Below are 10,943 nucleotides of genomic sequence, written 5' to 3'. Positions count from 1 at the left end.
AAGGGATCGGATGCTGCGAATAGCCAATTGATCTATTTTCGTCGCTAAGGTGCGGTCTCGTTAGGTTTTTATGTTCGTATCTTTTTTACTTTTAGATGTTGCGCTCCAATTTAACCGAAATGATTAATTGTGCGATGAATCTATAATTGTCTATTTAAACAATATTTTTCATGGATTAGCTTTCACGGTTATTGAGTAAAATGAAAATTTAAAACATTGAAATGGAGAAACATCATTTTCAAACGATGCTTTATTTAGCTTTACTAGGCAGTTGTGGACTACGGCACCAAAGAATTTAGCCACCCCCTCTCTTTCCGTGGGTGTCGTAAGAGGCGACTAAGGGATAACAAGGTTCCACAACCATCTTGGAACTTAAGAAGCCGACCGATGGCGGGATAACCATCCAACTGCTGGCTTTAAAATACACAGGCCGAAGACGGGCAGCAGCGTCTTTGGTGCGACAAAGTCAGAACTGCGGTCACCAACCCGCCTGCCCAGCGTGGTGACTATGGGCAAAACACATGAGTTCACGTTATTTTTGGCGTAAACTTGTGGAGGCCTATGTCCAGCAGGGGACTGTATAGGCTGTAATGAGGCAGTTGTGGGACGTCGTCGATCAGTCTTGCCTAATCGTTTGTACGATGGCACAATGATGTACATACGAAGTGTATGGATTAACAACATTTCTTCTGTACGTGTGTTTGTCACTGAACTCCTCCTAAACGGCTGGACCGATTTGGTTAAAATTTTGTACGAATATTTTTATAAGTTCATGTATTGTTTGAAAACACAATTGGGCACGGTAGGTGGCGTTGCTATCCCTATGGCAGTAATTAAATTCGGTAGCTGTATTCCGGGCAGGAAAACGTATACCGGGTCCGCTCTTTTAAATTATATAAAAAAGTGTGTGGCTCAGCCCCGACACACGACTGAACTTATTCCTTAATAACGATTACGATAACGATTACCGAGCGCAAGAAAAAACTAAAATGCTCCTGGGGGGAATTGGGGGTAGGGTCGGCAACGCTCTTGCGATGCTTCTAGTATCGCAGGCGTCTATAAACTACGGTAATCGCTTACCATCAGATGAGCCGTACGCTTGTTTTACGACCTTGTTGTATAAAAAAATGTTTTAATGAAAGTATCAAATTGACGCTCGTTCTTTTTATCAGTTTTCATACCGCGCGCCTTATATCGATTCTTACGAAGTAATCTCCAAAATACCCTTATTGAAAAGATACACATCGTTGTTACTGAGTTGAGGAAACGAGTTTATCATCAAAAGTCCTTAAAAGTAATTTTGTTTTCAGCTAAATCCTCACGTTAACGACTTCCAACGGCGCTACGTCACGGAGGTCCGTCGATGCAATGAAATGGAGCGCAAGCTTCGCTGGGTGAGCGGGGAACTACCCGAACCGCCCCCTCCCCCCAAACTCTCGCCGCGGGTCTTGACTCCGAGAGAGATAAACATATTAGAGGTAGGTGGTGAAGTCTGTAACGACAAAAATACTTACAAAACTAATATTTTTATAAAAAATTTAAATACACACTAGTAAATAGAATAAGTCATCTTTTCAATCTTCTTTTACTATTTTCAAACGATTTTAATTGATTGATTAATTCAGCCTGTAATATCCTTGCTAGAAAAACCACCTTCCTCCATATGGATAAGGGACTAGCTAGCTTCCAAGCTGCCCCTCTGCGGGTTGAAGGATAATTTTCCTAACACGAGTATCAGTCGCTATCAGGTATAACCGATAACAACTTAGATCGAGATCCTTCCGAGGAACACTGCAGAGGCCCACAAGAACCTGCACACACGAATACAAATATCTATTGCGAGAATCGAATTCACAACCGCTGGTATTTAGGCAACTACATGCACAACTATGCCAGAATTATTATGTTTACTGATTAGATGTAGACGAATCACTAAAATTAAAAGCTTGTAGTCTTTCGTCTGAATTGGAAGCTCCTTTTCTATATTTGCAAGGCACGGGCGTAGGTTATACTCGCACTCTTTACAATACTATGTAGGTAGTACTTAAAATGATTATAACAAAATTGTAATGCGATCCGATCCAATCTATCGTGTGGCATAGGGAGTAACTCAGAGCAGTGCCTAGGACTTGCGACCTAGGTGTAGGTTTAAGGAGATCTCCTTTGAGATGCGCATCAACGCTCACCTTCACTGCTCGAGTTATCCGCCATAATATGTAACAATTAATTCGTATGCACAAATTAATTATCGAATGAGTCTAGGTTAAGCTACTAGCAGGATACAACAAATGTATCGTGCCAAGCCAGAGCCAAGACTGCCTTAGCGGCGGTTGCACTATTCGTTTTATACACGTCAGAATAACTTGAGTAATATAATAAATGAGGGTAGATGACTATCGAACGATGTGCTAGGTGGCGCGATCGTTGCATCTGTTGTTTGTAAATTCCTTTCTAATTGCGTACGACAGTGCTATTGCTGACACGGCCAATCCTGACAATCGCACGACCTCGTGCGTCCATGTCGTGCATTCGCCAACTCGGCGTTACTACTCCCGACCTATACAACAGTAACGAGTGACATTAATAACTGTTCGGCCATTCCTGACCAAAATGCTGAGACCGTAGTGCACTAGCGGGTCGGGCGTACTGGGCCCCTTCATCCCTTCTTGACATAGCGTGGCCCGGGCGTACGTGGCCCCTTCAACCAGCTTACCAACCGTGGGTCGGGCGTGCTAGGCCCCTTCGCCCCTACTTCTATAGCGTGGCGCGGGCGTACAAGGCCCCTTCAACCAGCTTACCAACCGTGGGTTGGGCATGCTAGGCCCCTTCACCCTCACTCTATAGCGTGGCCCGGGCGTACAAGGCCCCTTCAACCAGCTAACAACCGTGGGTCGGGCGTGCTAGGCCCCTTCACCCTCACTCTATAGCGTGGCCCGGGCGTACAAGGCCCCTTCAACCAGCTAGCAACCGTGGGTCGGGCGTGCTAGGCCCCTTCACCCCCACTCTGTAGCGTGGCCCGGGCGTACAAGGCCCCTTCAACCAGCTAACAACCGTGGGTCGGGCGTGCTAGGCCCCTTCACCCTCACTCTGTAGCGTGGCCCGGGCGTTCAAGGCCCCTTCAACCAGCTTCCCATAGCTCGGGCGTACTATGCCCTTTCAACCCTTTACATAGACGTCGCTCGGGCGTACTGGGCTCATCCCACTTCTGATGTAGTCTTTCGTCTGAATTGGAAGCTCGTTTACTATATTTGCAAGGCACGGGCGTAGGTTATACTCGCACTCTTTACAATACTATGTAGGTAGTACTTAAAATGATTATAACAAAATTGTAATGCGATCCGATCCAATCTATCGTGTGGCATAGGGAGTAACTCAGAGCAGTGCCTAGGACTTGCGACCTAGGTGTAGGTTTAAGGAGATCTCCTTTGAGATGCGCATCAACGCTCACCTTCACTGCTCGAGTTATCCGCCATAATATGTAACAATTAATTCGTATGCACAAATTAATTATCGAATGAGTCTAGGTTAAGCTACTAGCAGGATACAACAAATGTATCGTGCCAAGCCAGAGCCAAGACTGCCTTAGCGGCGGTTGCACTATTCGTTTTATACACGTCAGAATAACTTGAGTAATATAATAAATGAGGGTAGATGACTATCGAACGATGTGCTAGGTGGCGCGATCGTTGCATCTGTTGTTTGTAAATTCCTTTCTAATTGCGTACGACAGTGCTATTGCTGACAAGCTTATATGTACAAAACAAATTCACGCAAAAATGACAAACGTACCCACCCTTAAACGCTTTATTATCAATCCTTTAAGCTTCTCATTTCAAATAGAAAATTAGTGACTCGCTGACCTCAATGAAGTAACGTTTGGGAATTACATGACTCGATAAAACTGTAGATCAAGATTAGAATATGTTCTAAAAGATAATCCAACATGATACTGCTCATGTTGTCAACATTCGTTAACACCTTAACTCTTGAAATGATATTTGGTACCATATAATACTGGCTTAATATGTCATTCACATAGCACTAAATTAATTCCAGTTTGGAAAACTATTTAAATTATATTAATTTTACTAATATGTAGAAAAATAATTACTGATTGTTAGCGAAAAGATTCATATGTGTTTATCAATAATACACCAATAAAGTTTGTATAAACTAAAACAAACAATAGGAAGATGCAAAAGATGCAAGTATTAAGAACATGTAAATTTTTTAAATTAAGTGTAATACATTTAAATTATTTAATATTAGAGATTTCAAATTTTTCAAATCAAGTTTACCTCAAACATGCATAAAAATAATGCACTATAATGTAACTTCAGGAAAGGATCGACTTCATCGAATCAGAAATCCAGGAGATAACAAAGAACGCCCAAAATTTGAAGACGGATTATCTCGCTTTGATCGAACTGAAATTGCTTATTGAAAAAACACAGACATTTTTCCAAGACCACAGCGCGCATAGAAAGATATCAGCGTCAGTACAAATTTATAATAACGAAGGCGCATTAGGACATTTGGGTTTCATTGCCGGTGTTGTGACGACGTCGAGGGTGCCTTCCTTTGAAAGAATGCTATGGAGGATATCGCATGGAAATATTTTCTTCAAGCAAGCCCAAATCGATGAGCCACTGAAAGACCCTGTTACGGTAAGTCAGTTTTTAGCCATTTGTTGAACGAAAGTTTCTTTATACGACAAGCATGTAGTCCAGTCCACCTGATGGTAAGCGGTTACCATAGCCTATAGACACCTGCAACACCAAAATCATCGCATGTGTTGCCAACCCTACCCCGAGAGCACTCCACCTTACTCACCATAAAAACACAACACTACGTGACAGCAGTTTATTTAACTGTGATCTTCTGCAAGGTTGAGGTACCTCCCCCAGTCGGGATGCTCCAGATTTTGAGCAGAATATTTCCTCCTGTGCCCTACCTCTTTAAAATAAATCGAATTTGCTTGTAACCGTAATCCGCTTGATGGAAAGCTGTTACTGTGGCAACCCTATAGACACCTGCTCCAACAATAAGGACATCTCAGTCGTGGTCCACTATTAACTAACCATATCCTTAGAAAAACACGTGTCTTTAAATCTTATCGTCTTAACATCAATATCTTAAGTCACTTCCTAGTACCTACTAAAGAAATTAAAAGCTAAGTTTACCAATAAAATTGCATACAATTTAATGTATTTGAAGTATACTGGTATAATTTTACAATATGATTATTGGTTTAATAAGTCAGGACAATATAATGAAATCATCGACTATTCGAAATAGTTGGGTCATAATAGAAAAATTATTTCATATTACTACTAGCTGACCCGGCGAACTTCGTATCGCCTAACACAAACTTTATCGTATGGTATTAAAGTTCAAATTGACTTTTAAGTATTATCACAAATCTTTTGTATGGGAGTATAGAAAAGTGTTGTTTTTAGACTTTTTCAGGAAATTTAAATATTTTTTTTTTTTTGAATTTTTCTCTCCGTAAGACCCATCCTCGTACTTCAAGGAATATTTTAAAAAAAGAATTAGCGAAATCGGTCCAACCGTTCTCGAGTTTTGCGCTTAGCAACACATTCAGCGACTCATTTTTATATTATAGATGTCACAAATAGGCACAAAATCTCAAAAATTCCTACATTCTGACCTTTGCACCCAAACTATCATAAATTACTCGCATAACTAAACCGTCAATATCTTCCCTTTGTGTAAAAGTTCAAGGTAATACCCTGAAACAAAAATGACGAAAACCATTAACGATTGAAAGTATCTGAATTTAGTTCAAACTTAACATGCTACGTGCCAAGCTAAATACCATTCGGTCGTTAACCTAGGTTTTTATTGATTATTTTCAGGCCAGCTAAGGATTTTATATTTTATTTAAAGGAGCGAATGGTTACATAAAGATCGAGTATAAACTGTGACTGACATCGTTAATATTTTATTGTATGACTGTAGTTAATGTGTGTTCTATTCGAACATTGATGAAAATTGACGAGAATTATCATTAGACGGGAATAAAGCTAATGAATAAATAAATGTAATTATTTATTGTACACCAGAAATAAATACAATATGGAAAAATAATAAACATAAAAAATAAAACAGTCTACAATCGGCTGGCTTATCGCTAATAGAACAATCTTTTCCAGGCAACTGGTTCAGAAAATAACAATATAACATAATAAGTAATAATGCAGGACAAAGGTGTACATACATTATAATCAAAGCAAGGCGTGATATGACATACTACAATATAATATAAAAATGAAATAAAATAGAACTTAATTCATATTTGATAAAACACTTTTTTTTTAAATACAAATACTAAGTAACCATAATTTTGTTACTTTCTCAAAAGTAGCCGCAATTCTACAGCAATAAAATAAATATGACACTGTTTTTAATATTGATAATATAAACGACTTTGTAGTGTTATAAAAATGCAAATAAAAAAGGCCATTTTCTGTAAAATAAAGATATAATTAGTACAGGGAGAAAAACATCAAAAGAGCCTTTTTTGTAATAACTCATTTCAATTTGTTCATTAACAGCCTTTTTTTAACCGACTTCCAAAAAAGGAGGAGGTTCTCAATTCGACTGTATTTTTTTTTTTTTTTTTTTTTTTTATGTATGTTACATCAGAACTTTTGACCGGGTGGACCGATTTCAACAAATTTTGTCTTAATCGAAAGGTGTTGTGTGCCAATTGGTCCCATTTAAATTTATTTGAGATCCAACAACTACTTTTCGAGTTATATCTAATAATGCGTTTTTACTTGAAGCTTTTTTCGTCGACCTACGTTGTATTATACCGCATAACTTTCTACTGGATGTACCGATTTTGATAATTCTTTTTTTGTTGGAAAGGGGACATCCCTAGTTTGGTACCATGATAAGGAAACCAGGATCTGATGATGGGATCCCAGAGAAATCGAGGGAAACTCTCGAAAATCCGTAATAACTTTTTACTGGGTGTACCGATTTCAATAATTTTTACTTTAATCGAAAGCTGATGTTTGTCATGTGGTCACATATAAATTTTATTGAGATCTGATAACTACTTTTTGAGTAATCTTTGATAACGCGCAGTTACTTGAGTATTTTTTCGTCGATCTACGTTGTACTACTCGTCGATGTCATTGAAGTCGGTTTTTTTTTCGTTTGCGAGCAAACACAATTATTACTCATTCTATCCTCGTCTTACACGCATAATCTTCCATAGAAATAAGTTTATAATATACAAATAAGTATATAAATAAGTTCCTTTTATTATATTATAATTTCTGTCTCCATTCTTACCTTTATTTCAGGGTCATGAACTGCAAAAGACTGTCTTCGTAGTATTCTTCCACGGAGAACAAATAAAGCTCAGGGTCAAAAAGGTGTGCAACGGTTTTCAAGCGACCCTGTATCCCTGTCCAGCGACCTACAAGGAGCAACAAGATATGCTTGCTGGAATAGAGACGAGAATTAAAGATTTGGAAATGGTAAGATAAATCTAGAATACTTTTAAAAAAATAGATACTAAATCAACTGGTCGACCGATAGAACGAGTGTGGCTGTTTAACTTACGGCCGTCTTTTTACAATCACGATTCAGCATGTAACATCCCACTGCTGGGCATAGGCCTCATTCTCCATGAAGGAGAAGGGAAGTCCACCGCTCAACATACTCTGTATAGATGAGTTATTAAGTAAAATAAACAAAAAAGTATGCGAGCCAGTTCCGAAATGTAACTGCACTTCTTAAAACGACAACTTCGTTATTTAATACATAAAATAACACTCAAAATAAAAAAACGAGTATGCTTTAGACCACACGACTGAAGTAAAACTCTATCTGCACTAACGTATATCCCCCTCTCAACTACCTTTCGCCTCGCCCGATCACACTTTTCGTAACGCTCTCGTCACGCATTCCCCAGCTTACACCCAAGCGTGTCAAGGAAGTTTTACTTCAAAAATAAATTGATTGGTGGAGCTTGCACTAGTAAAGAAATATCGGGAATTCAACTGATCACGATCATGAAATAGCAAACGTATAAAATGTGCCATTAATTTTCATCTATACATATAATAAAATGGTAGGAAAGTCAAAACTGTACATTAAATATTTTTTTAAAAGAATACTTGGGGTGTGATCTACAATCGATACCGAAGCAAAAAATATAGTTTTTAGAATTTTTGTATGTTTGTCTGTTTGTCTGTTTGTCTGTATGTATGTCCGGGATAAACTCAAAAAGTACTGCATGGATTTACTTCTGGCACGAATATTATTAAGAAGTCGGATCAACATATAGGCTACAAATTATCACGCTATCACCTACGGGGAACGAGCAGTTAACCTTTATTTCTTCAACACATTCTGTATCAACGTGTAATCTAACGACGCATATTTGAATGTTGTTATTAAACGGTTTTATTTAGCTCACCCCGTTTGTTTTATTTTTTATTATTCTTGGGTCAAATTTAGTAATTCAAATTTCACCCTCTTCCTGTCAACCGATTAATCTGAAATTTTGTATACACTTTGGATTTTGGTGACAATACAATTATGTTTATTCATTATCATTATAAATTCAAGATGGCCGCCGCTACAAAATGGCGGATAATTTATGTTTTATTAATCCCATCAATATGGGTATCAAATGAAAGGGCTCAACAAGCAGAATACAATATACTATAAAAAATTGAAATCCAAGATGGCGGCCGCTACAAAATGGCGGATAACGTAGGTTTTATCAATCCCATCAATATGGGTATCAAATGAAAGGGCTCAACAAGCAGAATACAATATACTATAAAAAATTGAAATACAAGATGGCGGCCGCTACAAAATGGCGGATAACGTAGGTTTTATCGATCCCATCAATATGGGTATCAAATGAAAGTGCTCAACCAGTATAATCAATGTACTATATAAAATTAAAATCCAAGATGGCGGCCTCTACAAAATGGCGGATAACTTAGGTTTTATCAATCCCATCAACATGGGTATCAAATGAAAGGTCTCAACAAATAGAATACAATTTACTATGCAAAATTGAAATCTAAGCTGGCCGCCGCTACCAAATGTCTGATAACAATATTTTATCAATCCCACCAATATGGCTATCAAATAAAAGGGCTTGACAAGAAGAATACAGTGCACTATACAACCTCAATATTTAAGATGGGCCTTGCAATAATGAAGCACTAAATGAATTAAACAGAATGCGAAATAAAAACTAAAAACTAGTAAATAAAAATAGGTAAAAAAACTTTTTAAGTTAAACGGTTTTATGTTAAACATACATTGCAATGTTTAAGATAAATGTACTAAAAACCAAAAAATAATAAAATAGATACAGTCGTGGGAATTATAAACATATGTATAGACTAGACTAAAATAAAACCGTGGGGCACGTCAATTGTCTACAAATTATCGACTTAATGTGCGATAGAAGAATCGTTTAATTCGTCGTTAAAATAGGCAGTTGGCCCGCAGACGGTGAGGAAATTACTTACTATTTTCTTGCTCATGGAAATTCCAATAGTTATACACTCCATGTAAATAAAAGAGATGTTTCAACTAGTTTATCGTTGGACATTCACACTGCTGGCTGGCGAGGAATCGTTTCACTGCTCGTAGTTTGTCTTTAATCGACAAAACATATGATAAAAGTACTACTCGCTCACCACTATGAAACCCTAAAACTCGCCTATAATCGAGCTTGCTAGCTTGTTTCCACATTCTAGCCCTACTTATCACACGTCCATCGTTGTCGGTTGAACAACTGCCTAATTATAGTGTAACATTACAAAACAAACATTTTAATCAACGATTGTAGACAATTGACGTGCCCCACGGTTTTATTTTAGTCTAGTCTATGCATATGTTTATAATTCCCACGACTGTATCTATTTTATTATTTTTTGGTTTTTAGTACATTTATCTTAAACATTGCAATGTATGTTTAACATAAAACCGTTTAACTTAAAAAGTCTTTTTACCTATTTTTATTATGTTAATAACCATGGTATAAGCTAGCTTCTCACTTAAATAGAGACATTCTGTAGTATATTTAGTATTAGCATTGCACCCGTGCGAATCCGGGGCAGGTCGCTAGTACACGTATATACTAATATTATAAAGCGTTCAAACAAACAAGTTTATTTTTGTATCAGATATTCCATTTATATGTTTGTTCTTTTCCTTAAATTAATTCGGTTGAAATCGCAGGACATAGCTAGTAAAGCATAATATTCAATTGGATTTAAATATAGCCATTGTTAATATTAACGCATCATAAGAAATGTAAACAACGTCGTTACGTCATTGTACATAACTGAACCAAAGTTCTCGATGCACGTAATATTGTTATCATAACTTAATAAACAACTAAATAATCGGTGTCAAGGCGCGATCACTTCTCAAACTAAATACGTGCATGTATGACATATTTATTTAAACAAAGTTTTAAAAATATTCTAACTTTTTTTTTGAGGTAAGTTAACTTATAAAGTATAAAACCTACATTTTTTTTATTAATTTTAAATTGTTAGCCTAGCTGGATACTTCGAATGAAATAAAATCTTGTGTCAAATGTTAAGTATAGGGATGAACTGGATACCGATAATAGATGGGTTCAATGGTCACAGCGACTAACTATTGCCTGTTACAATGGCATAAAATGGTTCAATCCACGCTCGTGGCAAACGTCTTTAAATGTCATTTAGATGTTCATCGTAGTATGGGTGTTTCTTGTGTGTTGTTCTTTTTATCTGAGGACACAACACAACTTGAAAACAGTGTCATTTAGCGGTGATCTACTTCTTTGTTATAATTTAAAACTCGGTGAAACGAAGATGAGTCACGATAAAGAAAGAAACACACAAATGTATAGGAGAGAATGTGATTGTATACTTTAATACACG

At 37.3% G+C, this 10,943-nt stretch overlaps 1 protein-coding gene across 1 annotated transcript in view; it reads left to right on the top strand.

The window, feature by feature from the left end:
* The first annotated feature begins 1,368 nt into the window (after positions 1–1,368).
* The window catches only part of LOC123655418 (V-type proton ATPase 116 kDa subunit a1-like), a 31,068-nt gene continuing 21,493 nt past the window's right edge, over positions 1,369–10,943 (top strand). Inside the window, exons 1-3 of the mRNA XM_045591233.1 lie at positions 1,369–1,478; positions 4,341–4,667; positions 7,338–7,514. Coding sequence (XP_045447189.1) covers positions 1,374–1,478; positions 4,341–4,667; positions 7,338–7,514 — 609 coding nt within the window. The 5' untranslated portion in view covers positions 1,369–1,373. The remainder of the gene's footprint in view (positions 1,479–4,340; positions 4,668–7,337; positions 7,515–10,943) is intronic.

This window comes from Melitaea cinxia, chromosome 7 (assembly GCF_905220565.1).
Source record: "Melitaea cinxia chromosome 7, ilMelCinx1.1, whole genome shotgun sequence".
Classification (NCBI taxonomy): Eukaryota; Metazoa; Arthropoda; class Insecta; order Lepidoptera; family Nymphalidae; genus Melitaea; species Melitaea cinxia.
This window is presented reverse-complemented; position numbering and strand designations above follow the sequence as displayed.